Source organism: Chiloscyllium punctatum, chromosome 6 (assembly GCF_047496795.1).
Source record: "Chiloscyllium punctatum isolate Juve2018m chromosome 6, sChiPun1.3, whole genome shotgun sequence".
In the NCBI taxonomy this organism is placed as follows: Eukaryota; Metazoa; Chordata; class Chondrichthyes; order Orectolobiformes; family Hemiscylliidae; genus Chiloscyllium; species Chiloscyllium punctatum.
Window position 1 is genome coordinate 18,763,233 of NC_092744.1, and position 22,098 is coordinate 18,785,330.

General features: G+C 45.7%; 1 protein-coding gene across 3 annotated transcripts in view; it reads left to right on the top strand.

Moving 5' to 3' along the window:
- Window positions 1-20,798, top strand: part of LOC140478752 (rho guanine nucleotide exchange factor 26-like) — a 209,335-nt gene extending 188,537 nt beyond the window's left edge. For all 3 annotated transcript variants that reach the window (XM_072572085.1, XM_072572086.1, XM_072572087.1), the window contains 3 exons: window positions 11,858-11,928; window positions 15,689-15,793; window positions 19,970-20,798. In XM_072572085.1, the coding sequence (XP_072428186.1) occupies window positions 11,858-11,928; window positions 15,689-15,793; window positions 19,970-20,112 (319 nt within the window). In that variant the 3' untranslated portion in view covers window positions 20,113-20,798. The remainder of the gene's footprint in view (window positions 1-11,857; window positions 11,929-15,688; window positions 15,794-19,969) is intronic.
- The last annotated feature ends 1,300 nt before the right edge of the window (window positions 20,799-22,098 follow it).

The following is a 22,098-nucleotide window of genomic DNA, read 5'->3' on the forward strand; positions in this document are numbered from 1 at the left end:
GCGGTGCCTGAGTGTATAATTTGGCTTCTTGTTGTGTTATGTCTCATGATAGGTTTGGCTTTAAGGGATATGCTGACAATATGATGCCTTAGTCATAGCATGTGACCTGAGGGTATACTGACACACTGTGAGTTTTAAAAGATTTACTGTGACACTGAGTGTGAGGCAAAACATATTTCTTAAGAAAGGCCTCTGTGCTCCCAAAATCTCCGCCTGGTTTCTGGTGAATATTGAAAAGGAGGCCCCAATCTGGTGCAGGATCCTTTATTGTCCCATGCTTTCAGGCAGCTGCCAGGGACACCTAGAAACAGTGAAAGTCCAGTATGGTGCCAGCCAAACCAGAGCCAAATTGGTCCAGCATCTTGCAGTCGAGAGTGTGATGCTGGAAAAGCACAGCATGTCAGGCAGCATCCAAGGAACAGGAGAATTGACGTTCCCTGCATAAGCCCTTCATCAGGAATGAGGCTTGTGTGTGGGGGAGGGTGCTGAGAGATAAATGGGAGGCGATGGGGCTGGGGGAAAGTAGTTGGGAATGTAATAGGTAGATGAAGGTGGGGGAGAAGGTGATAGGTCGGAGCAGAGGGTGGAGCGGTCAGATGGGAAAGACAATGGACAGATCAAGAGGACAGTGCCAAGATGGAGGCTTGGGACTGGGGGAAGGAGAAATGAGGAAACTGGTGAAATCCACATTAATCCCGTGTGGTGGCAGGGTCCCAAGGTGGAAGATGAGGCGTTCTTCCTACAGGCATCGGTTGGTTAGGGTTTGGTGATGGAGGAGGCCCAGGATCTGCATGTCCTTGGAGTGGAAGGGGGCATTGAAGTGTTCAGCCACGGGGCAGTGGAGTTGGTTGGTGTGGGCGTCTAGAGTCCACCTCTAGGACATGCGCACATTTCAGAAAACATCTCGAGGACACCCGCACGTTTCAGACAACACCTTAGGCCACCCGCACCCACGCAGGATTAATGTGGATTTCACCAGTTTCCTCATTTCCCCTCCCTCCCACCTCACCCCAGGCCCAAGCCTCCAACTCGGCACCACCCTCTTGACCCGTCCATCGTCTTTCCCATCTATCCGCTCCACCCTCCTCTCCGACCTATCTCCTTCTCCCCCACCTTCATCTACCTATTGCATGTTCAGCCACCTACCACCAGCCTCACCCCCGCCCCCCCCTCCAACTTATCTCTCAGCCCCCTGGCCCACAAGCCTCATTCTTGACGAAGGGCTTATGATTCTACCTGACCTGCTGTGTTTCTCCAGCACCACACTCTCAAATCTGATCACCAGCATCTGGAGTCCTCACTTTCTCCAAGGATCTTACAGTTCAGCATTCATAACCTAATGTACTAGTTCCATCTGTAAAAACTGGTGTAACACGAACAGGTTTCTCCCTGTTTATCTTGGGCTCCAACAGTGGGCTCTTACACCTGGTTTGCATCTCTCATCACTGCATGTCAGGCTAATTGGTAAAGGCTATACCGTCCGGTCTACACAATCCTGCCAGCTCTAGTGGACATCTGCTTCTCTCATTTCTGAATCACGACTCAAAATTCCAGGCTGCTGTTTCCATTGAAGGACTGAGGGATGAAATTTTGCCCAATCCTGTAGGGTTGCCTGGCAAATGAACAGTAAAATCGACGTTTCGAGCAAAAGCCCTTCATCAGGAGTACTGATTGGATGCTGCCTGAACTGCTGTGCTCTTCCAGCACCACTAACCCAGAATCTGGTTTCCAGCATCTGCAGTCATTGTTTTTACCTTGCCTGGCAAATGACCAAGCAGAAGCCAAAATCATTGCAAACTGGGCTAGTGTGGAACCCAGGAGCTTGGAAACTAATAAACCAGACTTTGGCAGTTCAGCTAAGGAAAGAATCATTGGCAGGTTACTTGGCAAAGATTTTTTTTTCTGCACTTTGAAGGTATCACATTCTGGCAGATAGGAGTTTGATGGGGCAGATGCCAAGCTCCTGGCCTCCACTTGTCAGCAATGAGTCTCATCGAGCTCTGATGCTGCCGCAGTGAAGAGATGTTTCTATCCTTATTGGCCAAAGCAACTCACAGAATTACATAGTTCATCACCATTCGTGACTTCTCAGATACTGATTCCCTGCAGTGTGGAAAGAGGTCCTTCGGCCCAACAAGTCCACACCGACCCTCGGAACAGTAACTCACCTAGACCCATTCCCCTACCCTATATTTATTCCTGACTAATGCACCTAACACATGGGCAATTTTAACATGGCCAATTCACCTGACCTGCACAGCTTTAGATTATGGGAAGAAACCCATGCAAACATGGGGATACTGTGCAAATTCCACAGTTGCCCGCGGCTGGAATTGAACCTGGGTCCCTGGTGTTGTGAGGCAGCAGTGCTAACCACTGAGCCACCATCTGCCCCAATCTTGCTCTGATTCTTTTATTTATTAAATCTGTGTCCAAACACAGCAAGGCCAGAATAATATCCAGTCTTGTGCTGACAGTATTGACCATCTGCAGCAATCCAACTATTGTTTCTTGACATTGAGTGGTATTACCATCACTGTTTGCCCCTCTTGGGGGTTGGCTTAGGCTCAGTTGGTTGGTCAAGTAGTGTGATGCCAATAGCAGTGGGTTCAATTCCCACACTGGTTACCATGACCCTCCTTCTTAACCTCTCCCCTAGCCTGAAGTATGGTGGCTCTCAGGTTAAATCACCACCAGTCACCTCTCTTGAATGAGAGAGCAGCCCTATGGTCTGATAAGACGATGGCTACTTGACTTGATTCCCCCACTGTCAACATCCTGAGGTTTACCATTAAACAGAAGCTGACCTGGACGGCTATGTAAAAATGGGCTATGACAGCAAGTTAGAGGGTAGGAACACTGCAACACATACGTCACCTCCCGAATCTTCAAAGAATGTCCATCATCTGCAAGGCACAGGTCGGGAGTACAGCTCCAGCAATACTGAATAAACTCATTACCACCCAGAACAAAGCAATCTAATAAATTGGCACACCGATCCACCACCTTCCACATTCATTCCCCTCACTACATTTCTACCATCTACCAGATGCAGTGCAACAACTCACTAAGGATCCCCTGGTGGCACCTTCCAAGCCTGCAACTAGAAGGACAAGGCTAGAAGATGTATGCTGTCATCACCACCTACAGGTGGCCACACACCATCCTGACTTGGAACTATATCACAATTCCCTGACTGCTGGGTCAAAGTTCCTGCAACTCCCCCCCTGTCTCTGTCTACACTACCCCAACAGCACCCTGGACATTTCCACACTCCAAGGACTGCATGGTTCAACTTACTACACTCACAAAGGTGGTAAGAGTGTGATAACAAGATGCTGGCCTCATTAGCAAAGCCCACATGAGACTAGCCAATCAGCTGATTGGATTGTGCCATAATTGATGAATCTTTCCATCCTACTTCACCTCACCAAAGCATCATATCCCTCTATTCCCTTCTCCCTCCTCTGCTTACCTTGCTTCCTCGTAAATTATTCTATGTAATTCGTCAAATCTTGTGGCAGCATGTCCCAGATTCTAACCTCTCTCTTGATGAAGAGATGTATTGATGACTGACTCAAAATAATGACTCGAGTTTTGTTCTCATCTCAAAGTAGGAACATTCAGCCGATCAGATGCTTTCATGATTCTTTAAGACCTGTCACCCTCAATCTTTTCTGTTCAGGCCTCTCCCTCCAAATGTTCTTATAGTTTTGTAATTCATTAAACCCTCATGTATATTGGGGCAGCACGGTGGATCAGTGGTTAGCATTGCTGCACGTCCCAGGTTCAATTCCAGCCTCGGGCGACTGTCTGTTTGGAGTTTGCACATTCTCCCCTTGTCTGCGTGGGTTTCCTCCCACAGTCCAAAGATGTGCAGGTCAGGTGAATTGGCCATGCTAAGTTGCCCATAGTGTTAGGTGAATTAGTCAGAGGGGAAATAGGTCTGGGTGGGTTGCTCTTTGGAGGGTCAGTGTAGACTGGTTGGGCGAAGGGCCTGTTTCCACATTGTAGGGAATCTAATCTATATTTTTGTGTTTCCGATCATCTAAATAGAATGGTCTCTGAGGGCAACAGAATTGTTTCCTTTTTTTTTAATAAACAGAAAGGAAAACAAACAATCACAATAACCAATAAAGAAAAAAACAAAAATTCAAAATAAACCTCTCCCCAGCAGGAAGACACCAACAACAGTAATTACGATACCCTGACTGGGTGGTTCCAGACCATTCAGGAGTTCCATTCCTGTCCTCTCTCTCCTATACAGAAAAGTGAAGAGTCCTTCACACACACTGCTCCAGCTCCCTCAGAGCCAGCTCTCCTTGTGAACAGAATCCCTGGTTATTCAGAATTGTTTCCAAATTGCACAAGCGCAGATGTGACCTGACATGGAATGATTGCTGTTTTTCTGTGAGGTTATGCAAGCCCTTGACTCACACCAGCAGAGAGAATGCTGGATGCCTCTCACATAGTTGCACTCGGCATCCACGCCAGGAGCTTAGTGTAGTCAGCCTTGGCACAGACATTCAGAGTGTGATTCCTGGAAACCTTCTGTACTGGATGTCAAAAATAACCAACCCACTTCTTCCTACATTTCAGAATGATGTAGCACAGATGGTGGCCATTTGGCCCATTAAGCCAAGTCAGTTCTTTGAAAAGCGATCCAATTAGTCCCACACTCTTGCTTCTCCCTTCACATATTTCTTCCATTGAGTATTAAACTATCTGGATTCAGAATTGGCTGGCTGACAGAAGGCAGAGAGCGAAGATGGAAAGTATTCTGCCTGGAGGTCAGTGTTGAGTGGGGTCCCGCAGGGCTCTGTTCTTGGGCCTCTGCTCTTTGTAGTTTTTATAAATGACTTGGATGAGGAGGTTGAGGGGTGGGTTAGTAAATTTGCGGATGACACAAAGGTTGGAGGTGTCGATAGTATAGAGGGCTACTGCAGGCTGCAGCACGACATAGTCAGGATGCAGAGCTGGGCTGAGAAATGGCAGATGGAGTTCAACCTGGATAAATGTGAGATGATGCATTTTGGAAGGTCAAAGTCAAATGCTGAATATAGGATTAAATGCAGGATTCTTGGTAGTGTGGAGGATCAGAGGGATCTGGGTGTGCAAGTACATAGATCCCTCAAAGTTGCCGCCCAAGTGGATAGAGTTGTTAAGAAGCATATTGTGTTTTGGCTTTCATTAACAGGGGGATCGAGTTTAAGAGCCGCAAAGTTTTGCTACAGCACTACAAGTCCCTGGGGAGACCACACTTGGAATATTGTATCCAATTCTGGTCGCCCTACTATAGGAAAGATACAGAGGCTTTGGAGACAGCGCAAAGAAGGTTTACCAGGATTCTGCCTGTACTGGAGGGCTTGCCTTATGAAGAAAGGTTGAATAAGCTCAGACTTTTGTGGGCAGCATGGTGACACAGTGGTTAGCACTGCTGCCTCACAGCGCCTGAGACCCAGGTTCAATTCCCACCTCAGGCGACTGACTATGTGGAGTTTGCACGTTCTCCCCTTGTCTGCGTGGGTTTCCTCCCACAGTCCAAAGATGTGCAGGTCAAGTGAATTGGCCATGCTAAATTGCCTGTAGTGTTAGGTAAGGGGTAAATGTAGGGGCATGGGTGGGTTGCGCTTCGGCGGGTCGGTGTGGACTTGTTGGGCTGAAGGGCCTGTTTCCACGCTGTAATGTAATCTAATCTAATCTTTCCTCTCTGGAGAGAAGGAGGAAGAGAAGAGACCTGATCGAGGTACACACAATAATGAGAGGAATTGATAGAGTGAATAATCAGAGACTTTTCCCCAGGGCAGGATTGACTGATACGAGGAGTCATAGTTGTAAGATATTAGGAGAAAGGTATAGAGGAGACTTCAGAGGAAGGTTCTTTACGCAGAGAGTTGTGAATGCATGGAATGCGTTGCCAGCTGTGGTGGTGGAAGCGAAGTCATTGGGGACATTTAAGCAACTGTTGGCCATGCACATGGATAGCAGTGAGTTGAGGGGTGCGTAGGTTCAGTTATTGTATTTTACATTAGGAATAAACCTCGGCACAACATCGTGGGCCAAAGGGCCTGTTCTGTGCTGTACTTTTCTATGTTCTATGTTCTAAATGCTTCCCTTTATAATGTTGCTATTGAATCTACTGCCAGCTCCTTTTCAGGCAAATATACAACAGTCCTTAATAGATTCCCTTCAGCCCACCAAGTCCACACTGACCCTCCAAAGACCCAGACCCATTCCCTTATCCTATATTACCCCTGACTAAAGCACCTAACATTATGGGCAATTTTAGCATGGCCAATCCGCCCTAACCTGCACACCTTTGGACTGTGAGAAGAAACTGGAGCATGTGGAGGAAAGCCAAGCCAACATGGCGAGAACATTCAAACTTCACACAGACAGTCGCCCAAGGTGGGAATCGATCCCGGGTGCCTGAGGCAGCAGTGCTAACCACTGATCCACCATGCCAGCCTTTCGTTCCAGCTTCTGTACCAGCTACAACATAACCAGTGTAATAATTGAACAATCCAATTTATACTGTCATTGAAGTCATTCCCCAGAGCAACAGCTGGGCAATCACTGCTATACTATTTGGTTTTGAGTTCCCTTCTCCAGGCTTTTGACGACAAGTTAGCCTTAAAATCCAGCATTATACAGAGGGGTCTGTTAGTGGTGACATTTCAAGTCCAGGCCACCCCCACTCAGATGGACTTTAAAGATACCAAGGCACTGTCACAAAGACAGGCAGGCAAAGCTCATCCAGTCTCCCCAGAGAGCCTGGGGAGAACTTTTATCCCTCAACTGAAGCAGCTGACTATCAGGTGGGATCTTGCTGTGCTGAAATTGGGCTGCCGTATTTGCTGCATGAGTCATCAACGGCGACACACTTTGGGATGCTAAGATGTCATAAACCTGAATATAAATTTGGGGCGGCGTGGTGGCTCAGTGGTTAGTACTGCTGCGTCACAACACCAGGGACCCGGGTTCAATTCCCGCCTCGGGTAACTGTCTCTGTGGAGCTTGCACATTCTCCCTGTGTCTGCGCGGGTTTCCTCTGGGTGCTCCAGTTTCCTCCCACAGTCCAAAGATGTGCCAGTTAGGTGAATTGGCTATACTAATTTACCTGTAGTGTTGGATGGGTTAGTCAGGGGTAAATATAGGGGGGTGGGTTTCTCGGAGGGTCGGTGTGGACTTGTTGGGCCAAAGGGCCTGTTTCCACACTGTAGGTAATCTAATCTAATCTAAAAAATACATTTACCACACACCACATAAATAAAGGTGAGATGGGAGGATATGAGGGTTGGGAAATTTGATGCAGAGCCCTGGACAAAGCCAGCAGAGTCCATTGTCATCAGGCTTCAGTGTGGCAGCGCTGTTAGTAATTAATGGAGAGACTGGGAGTGAGAAGGTGCAAAATGCTAAAGATACCTGCAGCTTCCCAGTAAGCACCAAGAGACAAACCCCCTTTCCTTTTGATACAAACAGTGACAGAATGTGCACTCAGTCTGACAGCAATGGGTGTCTCCTGTGGAAATAAATTAATGAAAAATGGCTCGAAGCCCAGAAATGACAGGAGAGTTCAAATAATTCATTCAGCAATCTGACGGTACAGTCCCTTGGCTTCACGGTCTGCTTTTGTGTTATTCAGCCCTGAACCTTCATGTGATTAGGGCACATGCTAACTCCGAATTAGCTTTTCTTGTTGCCTAGTACGGCTGTCGCAAATTTTCCCTGTATATCCATCTGTACCTGCTTTCTTGTGTTGGCAGAGTATAGCCCAAGTCTTGGACAGTGAGGTAACTACTCTAATGTTCCCGCATTCACTTGTGTAATAGGTACATGGTCCTTCCTATAAAAAACTGAATGCATTATGTAGGAGTTCAACATTTCATCCTGTGCCTGTGATACTTCGGTAAAACAAAAGGGACCAACTTGAGAAATGAGAGTCAAATTTCGAACTCGCTGATATGTATGTCTCTCCAACTTTTACGTGTAATGGCAAATCTATATAAAACCTGAGTAAGATCATAAAAACTCCCCCAACACATTTTTACCATGCAATTCACAGCCTCAGAGTCTCCCAACGTGCTTCATGACCAAGTGCTTCTTGAAACGCAGTCACTGCTGTTGAAGGGAAATATACAGCCAGTTTGTGGGAGGGGGAGGTAATGTTCCTGGACTTGTAATCTCTTAGGGGACTGAAGTTCAAATGCAATGGCAATAAAATCAGGAATTGGAAACTAGTCTTATTAATGGCAATCATGACAACTCTCATCGATTGTGATAAGCATCCACCTGGTTCACGAACATGATGGAAATCTGCTGACCTATTTGTGAACCCAGGCCTGTCGCAATATCCCCTACAATGGCTCAGCAAACTGCCCAGTTCAAGGGGGTAGTCTCAAGGAACTTGTCAAGGTAAATGCTGAGAAGATGCTTCCCCTCATGGGAGAGACGAGGACCAGAGGGTAAGGTCGCAGAATCAAGGGGCACCAATTTGAGACAGACAAAAGCAGAACTTTCTTTTCTCAAGAGGGTTGAGAGTCTTTAGAGCTCCTTACCACAGAGAGCTGTAGGGGCAGAGTCCTTGTGTCTATTTAAGGCTGAAATAGATTCCCAGTAGGGGAGTCAAAGGTTATGGGAAAATGCAGGAGAGTGGTTTTGAGGAGTGTCAGATCAGCCATGATCCTATTGAATGGCAGAGCAGACTCAAGGAACCAGAAGGCCTACTCCTGTTCCTATTTGTTATGGGATAGACAATGGGTGCGGGCTTTGCCAGAGTTACGCGTATTCCTTGTAAGGATAAAGAAACGTGAGTTCCTGGAAACAATATTGCATCCGAATATCACTGATGAGAACTCACAGTTTCCTTGAAAACTGAATGTATTGTTATAGAGTTCTGACCTTCCTTTGTGAAACATTTCATTAGGGGAATAATATGACACAATATTTGGTCCATCGTCACTGTGCTGTCTGTTTGAAAGAGCTGTTCACTTAGTCCCACTGCCCATTTGCCATTTTCGAAAATATTTGCACTTTTATTCGAGTAGTAATCCAGTTTACTTCTGAAAGTTATGAGTGAATCTGCTGCCGTGACTGTGTCAGGCAGAACGTTCCAGACTATTACAACTTGTCTCCATCTTAGCCATTATGTTCCTAGTTTTGAATGGATTGTTCTGGGTTAGGAGGCTCATACAGGCATCTCAGGGTGATCAATGTTATACCTGTATCCCACCATGAGTCCAATGCTTACAGGAGTTTTAGGGAGATTCTGATGTTATTAGAGTGTCACTGGGCTAGGAATTTGTTTTTTTGCAAAAATATGCTTTGTTCATAAAAAAAATCTTTATCTACATTCACAATTATACGAAAGCAGTTCTGTACAGTCTTTGCATAACAAAGACCTTGGAGTTTGACCTTCCCTGCAGTTTCAAAAACTAAAGGCATTTCTTAACCATACAGGAGATTGTTTAGGTCATTATTGGAATATTGTGTGCAATTCTGGTCTCCCTCCTATTGGAAGCATGTTGTGAAACTTGAAAGGGTTCAGAAAAGATTTACAAAGATGTTGCCTGGGTTGTAGGGTTTGAGCTATAGGGAGAAGATGAATAAGCTGGGGCTGTTTTCCCTGGAGCGTCGTAGGCTGAGGGGTGACCATATAGAGGTTTATAAAATCACAAGGGGCATGGATAGGATAAATAGACAAGGTCTTTTCCCTGGTGTGGAGGAGTCCAGAACTAGATGGCATAGGTTGAGGGTGAGAGGGGAAAGATTTAAAAGGGACCTAAGGGGCAATTTTTCATGCAGTGAATGGTGTGTGTATGGAATGAGCTGCCAGAGGAAGTGGTGGAGGTTGATACAATATCAACATTTAAGAGGCTTCTGGGTGGGTATATGAATAGGAAGGGTTTAGAGAGATATGGGGCAAGTGCTGGAAAATGGGACTAGATTAGCTTAGGATATCTGGTTGTCACGGATGACTTGGAGTGAAGGGTCTGTTTCCATGCTGTACATCTCTATGACTACGACACTATTTACATGCAGTGAGGCAAGGGGAGGGGCTGATAACTGAACAGACCCTCCTTATACTTCAGCAGAAAGACTCTGCACGGTGGTCTTCCCCATTGGGCCTTGGCAGCAGCTGCCCCAAGCTTTAATACATCCCTCGGCATGTGGTCCTGGATCTTAGAATGTGCCAGTCAGCGATACTCAGTCAAGGTCATCTCTTTGCTGTGGAATACCAGCATATTTCAGACAGACCAAAGAGCACTTTTCACGAGTTGATGACCCTCCAGGTGCAGTCAGTGTTTGTCTCGGTGTGTCTCCTGGGGAACAGACCATAGACCACAGAGTCCTGCATCACGGAGCTGCTCGGGACAAACCTCGACACAAACCATTGCATCGTTCTCCAGGCTAATAAGAACATCAGAAATTGCTGGAAAAACTCAGCTGGTCTGGCAGCATCTGTGGAAAGGAAGCAGAATTAGATTAGATTACTTACAGCGTGGAAACAGGCCCTTTGGCCCAACAAGTCCACACCGACCCGCCGAAGCGCAACCCACCCATTCCCCTACATTTACTCCTTTACCTAACACTACGGGCAATTTAGCATGGCCAATTCACCTAACCTGCACATTTTTGGAATGTGGGAGGAAACCGGAGCACCTGGAGGAAACCCACGTAGACACGGGGAGAATGTGCAAACTCCACACAGTCAGTCGCCTGAGGCGGGAATTGATCCCGGGTCTCTGGCGCTGTGAGATTAGTTTCAGGTCCAGTGACCCTTCCTCACAACCTTGTTGACTCAAACACTTTGAGTGGTCACTGGACCCGAAACATTAACTCTGCTTTCTCTCCACAGATGCTGCCAGACCTGCTGGTTTTTTCCAGCAATTTCTGTTTCTGATTTCCAGCATCAGCAGTTCTTTGATTTGTGTTTTGTTTGGTAATTCAAAGACTCAGGTTGTTGCCGTAGTTTCAAATCCCTCGACAGAAATTTGAATTCAACTAGTAATTCAGGAATTGAAAATTAGCTTCAGTCATAGTGACTGGGAGAAAAAGGTCATAAATAAAACTCTGGTTCACTAATGCCTCTTTGGAAAACCATCTTTATCTGATCTGGTCTAAATGTGACTCAAGTTCCCACAGCAGTGTGTGACCGATTCTCAGGTACCTCAGTAATTTATTCAGTTCCAGGGGACGGGGAACGAATCCTGGCCTAGCCGGCAATGTCCACATCGAAAAGAAGCATAAATGAACTCAGGAAGGATTGTAGGAACTGAGGGTAAAGGCTGACTTTACACTAAGTATTGCACACGCTGTCAGTAATAATGCACTTAACAGGTTCAGTAGCTGCCTCTGTAGGATCCCTACAGTGCGGAAACAGGCCATTCTAAAGAGCCAACAACCTTCCAAAGAGCATCCCACCCACACCTATCCCCCTTCCCTCTCCTTGCAATTCCCATGGCTAACGCACCTAACCTGCATATCCCGAGACACTACAGGGCAATTGATCATGGCCAATTGGCCTAATCTGCTCATCTTTGGACTAAAGGAGGAGACCATATCACCCAGACAGGAACTATACAGACACAGGGAGAATATGCAAACTCCCACAGACTGTCAGTCACCTGATGTTGGCTTTGAACCCAGCTCCTTGGTGCTATAAGGCAGCAGTGCTAACCACTGTGCCAACCTCTCAGTCAGGTCTGTCACTGAGTAAGTGTAACACTGCACTTCAGTATTCTGTGGAAATGTCATAAGAGTTTGTACAGATTGGATAAAGGTTGCAAACTGAAGCAACTGAAAGGTCAATTACGAAGGCGTGAAATTTCATTTCTTTTTGTTGGTTCTTGTGCAGGAGCGACCGAGCACGATGGTTCACGGCCTTGGGGCAAAAGGGCGCTGAAAGACAACGCCCAGACAGGACAAGTAAGTGTGTGGGCAGGAACGTGGGCCGAGGAATGGGAGGGGAGGGGACAGCTGCGGGGGATAAAGGAGAATCGACTGCAGCCAAGGAGTCAGCAATTCCTGCTCATGTACTGCCACCAACTGGACACCAATGAGAACTGCAGCCTCTGCATTTTTGCTCATCACACACCATTGTGTGTGCAATATTGCTGGGACCGGTCAAAGTTGGCATTTGTTCACCTGGAACAAATGCAAGCACATGCAATGGAGCATCATATCAGCAAGTGAACCAGAAGGGCTATGTAATACTGGAGCTCTTCGTTCAGGGACAGCACAGAAACAGGCCAGTCAAGTCTGTGCTGATGCAGTTGTTCATCATTGTGCCATTCACACCACATCTAGAGTCAGAGAGTCATAGAAATATATAGCACAGAAACAGACCATTTGGTCCAACCCGTCCATGCCGACCAGATATCCCAACCCAATCTAGTCCCACCTGCCAGCACCTGGCCCATATCCCTCCAAACCCTTCCTATTCATATGTCCACCCAGATGCCTTTTAAATGCTGTAATTGTACCAGCCTCCACCACTTCCTCTGGCAGCTCATTTCAAACATGTACCACCCTCTGCGTGAAAAAGTTGCCCCTGAGGTCTCTTTTATGTCTTTCCCCTCTCGCCCTAAACCTATGCCCTTTAGTTCTGGACTCCCCGACCCCAGGGAAAAGACCTTGACTATTTACCTTATCCATGCCCCTCTTTATAAACCTCTATAAACCTTTATAAACCTCAGCTTCCGACAGTCCAAGGAAAACAGCCCCAGCCTATTCAGCCTCTCCCTATAGCTCAAATCCTCCAACCCTGGTAACATCCTTATAAATCTTTTCTGAACCCTTTCAAGTTTCACATCTTTCCAATAGGAAGGAGACCAGAACTGCACACAATATTCCAACAGTGGCCTAACCAATGTCCTGTATAGCCGCAACATGACCTCCCAATTCCTGTACTCAATACTCTGACCAATAAAGGAAAGTATACCAAACGTCTTCTTCACTATCCTATCTACCTACGACTCGAGATACATTGTGTGTTCCTGTCACTATTCCCTTTCACCTCACCCCCAGTATTCCATGTCATTTCTGTCTTGCGCCCTTTCATAAATCTTGCTTTTTGTTTCTAATCCACGTCCCGCCTCCCATCCCTACAACCCCTACACTTTTTCAAAGCCTATGCATCCCTAAATTTACCCACTTCTGATGCCCTTGGCACACCTCGCTACATACTGAGCTTGCAACTGTGCAGCCTCTGAGTCTCCTACCTTCCATGAGACCACAAGATATAGGAGCTGAATTAGGTCATTCGGCCCATTAAGTCTGCTCCACCATTCGATCATGGTTGATATTTCACTCAACCTCATTTTCATCTATCTCTGTCTTAAATACACTCATGCCTTCACTTCCCAGAAATGTGCTCCTCAGGTTAACCACCCTCTGGCTGAAGAAATGCCTCCTCATCTCAGTTCCTTCACTCTGAGGGTATCCCCTCAGACCTTAGTCCCTCCTACCAATGGAAACATTTTCTCCACATCCATTCTGTCCAGGCTTCTCAGTATTCTGTAAGTTTCAATGACGTCCCCCCTCATCCTTCTGAACTCCATGGAGTATAGACTCAAGAGTCTTCAACCCTAACTCATATGACAAGCCCTTCATACCCGGGATCATTCTTGTGAACCTCCTCTGGACCCCCTCCAATACCAGCACCTCCTTCTTGGACCCCAAACTGCTCACAATATTCCAAATGCAGTCTGACCAGAGCCTTATCCACCCCTGCTCTTGTATTCTAGTCTTCTTGAATGCCAACATTTCATTTGCTTTGCTAACTGCCAACTGAACCCTGCATGTTACCCAGCCAATGGCAGTCCTGAGGCTTCAGAGCTGCTGGTCCTTAATTAGACTGGGGGGGGGGGGTTGCAGGTGGCCAAAACGTCACCAGGCAGGTCTTGTTGCTGCCATGTCCAGACTTCAGCTCTCTATTTTGTCCAAACATCAGTGTTCCAAAGCTTCACCCTGTTAACTATTGCTCTCTCCACCAAAAACCCAGCATCCAACAGGTTTTGTTTTCGGAAAAGCATTTCTTTTTCACTGAATTTATAATTGGTTTTGTTCACGAGTTTATTTTATTCTTTTGTTGGCCTTGCGCTTTATTGGCTAAACCCATGTTGGTGATCCATCCCCAGCTATGGTGGTAGCAAGCAGCTTTTGGCAGTCTATGTGACGTAGGTACACCCACAGTGCTTTTAGAAGGGCAGTTCCAGGATTTTCAGAATGAAGCTACGGCAATGTGGTTCCAATCAGGATGCTGCGCGGCTTGGAGGGAGACTGACATTGGTGCTGTCCCTGTGTTCTGCTGCTCTTTTCCTTCAACCTGCTGGAGCTCCAGGGCTAGGGAGCTCATTTCAAAGAGACCTTGGTAAATTGCTACAGTGCATCTTTTAGATACTCACATAGTGCTGCTGCTGTGCATCAGTGTGGAAGGGAGTGAATTGTAAAAAGGGGATGTCAATCAGGTAAGCTACTAGCTCTGGGAGTGTAGTTTGGAAATGTACTCATTGAGACAAGTGGGGAGTCATTCTGTCACACTCCTGATTTCTGACGAGGGACGGGCTTAAGGAGATTATTTTTCTGGCCTTGGTATGGCCTCCCTGGCAAGCAGCAACACCTCTTTATCGATCCCCCTTAAACCGATTCATGAATATTTTGGAGTCCCATGAGGTAAATGTTCAGCCTTCTCTTTGCTACAGTAATAACCCCCAGCCTGTGCAGTCTTACTCCACCCTCACAGTTTGCATAATACCCGTGTAATTTTTTTTTTAATTGCAGTGCTTCAATATAATGCAAGTTTATTAGCTTAAATATATTGAGATTGAAATTAATTATCAGCTTAGACTATGTCAAAGTTTTGTTACAGAATATCAGGTCGGCATGGACAGGTTGGACCAATGGGTCTGTTTCCATTCTGTGTATCTCTATGACTCTATATAATTACAAGCTTAAACTATTCAGTCTCTTCAAACAACTGAGTCTCCCATCCTTTCACCTGTTGGGGACCCCTCAACAAAGACTGACCCTGAACGCACGATCTTAATTTCCACAGCTCGCGAACCCAGTCCAATGGTGAAGTCCAAAGAATTGTGAATAGTCCCCAATATTAATAGTGTACTGATTAGATTTTATTTACTGAATTGCCCCTTCTGAGTACTTTTCCCAAGCATTCCTTTGTGCATGGGGTAGAAAGTAAGTCCAGGTGTTGCTGCAAAATAGCCTATTCTCAAGCCTGGGCTGTCTTCATGAAAAACAGCCTGTTGTCATGTACTCTTCCACTCTCCAGCTTCTTGCTTATTCCTGTGTCCAATTAATGCTGAATGATCTGGTTTGGAGGTGCTATTTTGGAATCAGTCACTGCATTTTCCTTTGCCATTTCTTATTTCTCCTCACACTCCTTCGATGTCTCGATCACCAGTGGGAAAAGCATTTCTCACTGACTTCTTCCTTTGCTAACACAGCTCCCCTGGTCATTTTGCTTTCTGTCTATCCATGCTGAACAAAATCCAGATACTGCACAATACCCAATTTTTGTGGGGTAAGTGAGTGTCAAGCTGAACACTGCTTCTCTGCTTTTGAACTCTGACCAGACTCTGTTTCTTCCGAACTGCAATTGAATGCGAAGGGTCAAACAGTTGGCTGGCTACATGGTACCTGACCCTGTTCTTTCTCATCCTGACAGCCTTGACCCAGGTGGAGATCACCAGAACATACCCAGCCAAACAGCCCGATGAGCTGTCCCTCCAGGTCGCTGACGTGGTCCTGTTGTACCAGACTGTGGAGGATGGTGAGTATTGTGCCCTGTCTGCTTACGGATCGAGAAAGGTAAAGCTTGTCAGGAGGAGGGGAGTGGGGCATGTGGTAGGTTTGGAGTTCTTCACTTTCTGCCATTTGGTATCTTTAACAAAGTAAAGCAAAGCTGCCCTTGGCAATACTATTGCTAAAGCTCGAGACTTATTACCAACACATTTCATCCTGCACTCATGGGGAAATGCAAAATGCAAAGGTTCCAATAGTTTATATTGCACCTTTTTCGCATCTGAATTGTTGATCCCTTTGAAACTCTTATGTCTCCTGATAAGAGAAACGCTGTCAAAACTCATCAGCAACAGTAAAATACTCCAACGTGCTTTGCAGGTTTATCAGGCTAGTGTTCGCACAAATCCACAGAAGAATATGTTTGACCCAATGTATGTCCAAAATCTTGGTCAATGAAGCAGGCTTTGAGGAGCATCACAAGAACATGAGATTGACGCAGCTGTAGATTATCCAGCACATCAGAGCATGCTCCACCATTCACGACAAGCAGAGCTGACCTTTGACCTCCACTTCAATTTCCCATCCATACCCCACAATCCTCGATTCACTGAGAGACTAATATTTCTTAAAGGACATGAGAGACTGCAGACAATCTGTGAGGATACTCAGCCAGTCAGGTCTTCATTCTGGTCTGGCTTGTTGACCATAATCTTTAAAGACGAGAATGCACCGAGCAGGAGAAGGTTAGCTACGGGATTTCAGGGTTATACAAAAAAATGTCAAAAATGATTACCTTGCAAATTTGACCAAAACTAAGATAAGCAATAATGACGAAACACATATACTGAACAGGAACGATAGTGATTCTAAATCACAAGTGCATGACCTGCTCAGTCTTGTAGAGGATTTACTGTGAATTCTGGCACACGTCAGAGTCACTACCAATGAGCAGTGTGATATTGGTAATCAATCAATACACGTTCAGATCACGCGAGGAGCGCTCAGTTAGCTCTGTCGGTAGAGCATGAGACTCAGAGTGCACAAGGAGAAACGTGTGTGACAGATCTCTGCAATATTTCATGTCCTTATGAGTCTGGCTTCATAGTGAGTAGACAATGGTACATATGCCATGGAGTACAGCTGATCACTCATCCCTTGCAGTAGTGGAATTCCTGATGAAGAGCTTATGCTCGAAACGTCGATTCTCCCACTCCTCGGATGCTGCCTGACCGGCTGTGCTTTTCCAGCACCACACTCTTCGACTCTGATCTGCAGCATTGACAGTGCTCACTTTCTCCCAGTAATGGAACCAGTTTCCATTGTGGCACCCCATAGCCACCGGCCTCTGGCAAAGCTGGCCTGGACAGAGATGGCAGCGTTGAGGAGGGCCTTGTAATGCCACACCTATGGAAAAAAAGCATCCCTTCTCCTCCCAGACAGCCTACAACTAGGAGGCTTCACTGAATAGCAGGACCACTTCCTGTCAAGTCTCAGATAGCTAGGGACAACCAGCACTGGATGAGTGGTGCTCCTGGATTTTAGCAAATGAAGTGCCGCCTGTGGGCATTTGAGTTATGGCGCTCAGATGCATCTCAGAGCGGTGAGAACATGCTGCCCATCTTCCCCTTACCCTTTAGTAATCCACTCACACATCTCTAGGTAATGCTGCTTAAAGAATGTAATCGTGAGAGACACAGAGGCCCATCTTCGGCCTCAACAGAAAGGTTCAGGTTTCTGCTAGCAGTTATGTGAGGAGATGTTTTCTTGTGAATCAATCGCCACTAAAAACAGTCTTTGTCTACCATCAACCCAAGATGAACATCTACCTGCAAACTGGAACAAGGAAAAGTAAGTACAGGATTCAGCCAGATTCTGCAAACAAATGGGAAAATAAACCTGTTCCTCCCCTCCATTTCATCTTTCAAAGGGACATCGATGTTTAGCATTCTGTCCCCAAGATAGCACGAGGCAAGATTGAATCAGTCTGATTCTTGATTTAAAAGGGAATCAAGGATTATGAAGGCAAGTAGGAAAGTGGAGTTAATGTCACATCAGATCAGCAAAGATCATATTGACTGGTGGAGCACACTCAAGGTGCTGAATAACCTACTCCTGCTCCTTTATATTCATGGGAGATGTACCTAACCCAAATTACCCCCAGTGGAACACAGAGTGATAACCCTGACCAGAATGTTAACCAAGGGCATCAAAGGAATATGTAACCTTCAATTGCAACTCCATGTCAAGGAACCTCCTGTGGTGTTCCATCAGTCTGTGTCGGGGGAATGATAATGCCGAAATGGGATGGTTCTGTATTTACGTCAACCAGTTCAGATTGGAGGGGCAGTTACCCCACTGACCTCCCATCGCTCCCGAAATCATTTCAACAGATTAACCTTCATGGCCAGTTATCAAAGGGAAAAGTCAAATGACAAAGTTGCGAGCTGACTAATGTTTATTCTTGAGAGAATGATGGTTAGCAGCATAAATTTTGAATGACAGCATTACTATTACGTCGAGTTAACTGATTAAATAAGTAAGAGGCTACAGTTATACACAATAGTTCAATAATTGCTCTCCAATTATAAATGCACAGTTGGCACGGTGTCTGAGATTGATGTAAAATTTTGGGGTTGGTTTAAGATTAGATGCCTGTTATAGGTGACAAAGTCAAGTTGCCGAGCTTTCGAACAGATCGAAGTCTGAATACTCATAGCTAGCACTGGTTTCACAATTTGAATTAGTGAAGTCGGACTACACAAGGACTTCCATTAGAGAATTGGACATATACTAGAGAAGGAAAATAGTGCGGGGATGTAACAAAAGAACAGTAGAACAACAGCAAGATTGAGAACTGAAAGGCACAGGTTTTGAGGTGTTTGCCAAATAGAACAAAGTTTAGCAAGTGGTTATGGTCTGGAATGCATTATCCAAGAGCATGAGGAAGAAACCTATTTAGACTTGGCTATCAAAAAGGAATTGGCTAACACCTTAAGGGATAAACAAAGGCAGCACTGCAGGGAAGGGGTGGGGGTGACGAGCTCAACTGCTGTTTGCATATAGCTGGCACAGATTTGATGAATCTCAAAGAATCATAAAATTGTTACGAGGCAAAAGGAGATCATTCAGCATTGGCTTCTGCACTAGCTCTCTGTTGAGTGCAATGATTCATTGCCATTCTCCTGCCTTTTCCCCAGAACCCTAGACATTGTTACCATTTACAAAACCATCTGATGTCCTCCTGAATGCCTCACTTGAATCTGCCCCCTCCACAGTTCCAGACAGTGTATTCCAGACCCTAACCACTCACTCTTTTCCTCACTGCATAATTGCTTTCTTTTCAAATGTCCTTATGTCTGTGCCCTCTCATTCTCAGTGATTTTATGAGCAGGAACAGTTTCTCTCTACCAGCTTTGCCCAGATGCCTCAGGATTTTGATAATTTCTACCAATTCTTCTTTTGGCCCTGTGCTGTCCAAGGAGAACAGTGCAGTCTATGCTCCATCCCTTGGAGGAGAGACTTTGCATCTTAAGGCCTATCACAGTGCAATTTTCAACCTCTAGAGGTGTTATCCTTTCCTTCTTAATGGGAAGCAAGGGCTCAATGGTATTGCCCACTCACAATTAATTCTGAGATTCAGGTAATGCTCTAGGGATCCTGGTTGAAATCCTGCCATGCCAGATAGTGGAATTAACAAGTTTTGAGAAGATTTGTAGCGCAGGTTGAGGTTCTGGATATAGGTCTGTTCGCTGAACTGGAAGGTTCATTTTCAGCGTTTCATCACCACACTAGGTAACATCTTCAGTGAACCTCCAGATGAAGGCTTTGTCCGGAGGCTCACTGAAGAGGTTACCTAGTGTGGTGATGAAACGCTGAAAATAAACCTTCCAGCTCAGCAAGCAAACCCACATCTAGATGGTGGAATTTTAATCGTAAATTGCTCTGGGTTTCAAGTCGAACACTGATCATGAAACAGTTGTCGATCATCATAAAAAGCCATCTGGCTCAGTAATGCTGTGTAAGGAAGTCACCGATATGTGACTCCAGTCCCACAGCAACGTGGTTCATTCTTAACTGCTCTCTGGACAATGAGGGATGAGCAACAAATGCTGGCCTAGCCAGCGACAACCATTTCTGGATGATAAATAATGCCTTGTTTTAAATGATAAAGTTGGGCACTGAGAAACCTCTTGACCTTTTGCAGGCTGGTATGAAGGTGAGCGTCTACGAGATGGTGAAATAGGTTGGTTTCCAATGGAGTGTGCCAAGGTCATCACTTGCCAAGCCACGATCAGTAAGAACATGCAACGTATGGGCCGTTTGCTGGGACTGGAGACAAACGTCTAAGAGAGGGCAGGAGTGGGCACAGGTTACAAAGGGCTCGGAATTCTCTGCTCCGCCATTCACTGAGGATGACGTGCTCGTGGCCTCACAAAGGGTCGATCCTGGGTCTTTGCATCGTCTTCCTGGGAGAAAGTCGCCCGAGAGAATTCTCTGTGACGTGGACTTGACCACTTGAAAGGACCACTGGGGCTGTGGCAGGGGCAGAGATGGGGGAGGGGTCACAGATCATTAATTGTCACACAGTTGAAATAGTGCCAGGCTGAATGCCTTGTCTAATCTTGCACTTGGACCTCTGCAAATCATCGTTGTCACCGCCCAGTGAAGTGGAGGCTGGATTGTTTTGTTTAAGTGGACGAGGAAGGAAAGAACATTGGATAGAGCAGCAAAATCCAGAAGCTTTTTTTAAATTAAAAGCAGCAATTACCAATTGGACAAGTATTGTAATTTCTTCATGTAAATAATGGACATATTTTAAGCAAAGGTATTGCTGCTGGACCATTTATCAGATATTCAAAACAATGAAGTCAACTACAGGGATATCCCCACTATGTGTTTCTCTGTTGTTAATGTGATTACAAAGCACTGAATAAAGATGCAGTTTTATTATTAAAAAAAAATGCATTAGAGTGAGGAAGGAGGAAGATGATCAATGTTTACCTATGGTCCTGTAACAACTGCCACATTGATTGCCACCATTTAAGCTGCTTTAACACTAAATTAGTCCGGCAAGGGGAGTAAATTAAGTTTGAACTTGACCGTTTTATATATTTCATTATCTGGGGTTTGTTGTATAATCAAAAACAATTCCAAAGTGAAAAAAGCACTTGCACCTACACAGCATTTTCACGGCCACAGGACAAAGAACTTTACTGCTAGTGGAGGACTTGAAATGTCAATGCAGCTATAATGTAGGAAACACGGTTACCAATTTGTGTACAATTAACTCCCACGTACAGCAATGTGATATTTACCATATCAATATTGGTTGAGGAATCAAAATAGGCAAGGACACCAGGGAAATCTTCCCAATTCCTCATCAATGGGTGAGATTCTTTGCACCCAGCTTAGCAGGACTGATAAGGGTCTCGGTCTTACGTTTCATCTGGAAGATGGCAACTGTGATACCGCATTTGGGTCAAAAACTGTGATGCTAGAAAAGCGCAGCCAGTCAGGCAACATCCAAGGAGCAGGAGAGTCGATGCTTCAAGCATTAGCTCTTCATTTTCTGATGAAGAGCTTGTGCTTGAAATGTCAACTCTCCTGCTCCTCCACTTGCACCCACCTATTGCCTTCCCCCACCCTCACCCCAGCACTCCTATATATCTCTTAGCCCCCTTCCCTGTCCACATTCCTGATGAAGGACTTATGCCGGAAACGTCGATTCTCCTGCTCCTCGGATGCTGCCTGACCTGTTGTGCTTTCCCAGCACCACACTTTTCGACTCTGATCTCCAGCATCTGCATTCCTCACTTCCTCCTGAATATACAGCAGTTTGGAAGATCATAAAAGGTACTGCAAAAAGTCTCATGTATTTTCCAACACCATTTCATAGCAGCTCAAACCCAAAGAAATTATCCTTCTATATCAAATCTTAAGGTTTTACTTAATTACTTCTCTGTAGTTCCATCCTGTGAAATCTTCATGAAGGAATACTCTTAACACAAAGATTAGACTCTCTCAGCTTTTGAATAACCTGCTACTTTCTAACCATTTATTGCCCAGATGTTTCACAAGCTTAAACTTTCATAACAAGGCACCATCTGTTGAGTCTGATGTGACTTAAGATGATTTGGAGGTGCTGGTGCTGGACTGGGGTGTACAAAGTTAAAAATCACACAACACCAGGTTATAGTCCAACAGGTTTGTTTGGAAGCACCAGCTTTCGGAGTGCTGCTCCTTCATCAGGTGGTCAGGAGCCGGTGACCCAACTCACTTCTCCTGACCCCCGCATTGCCCCGGGCCCCAGCAGAGTGCAGCATCCTCAATTTA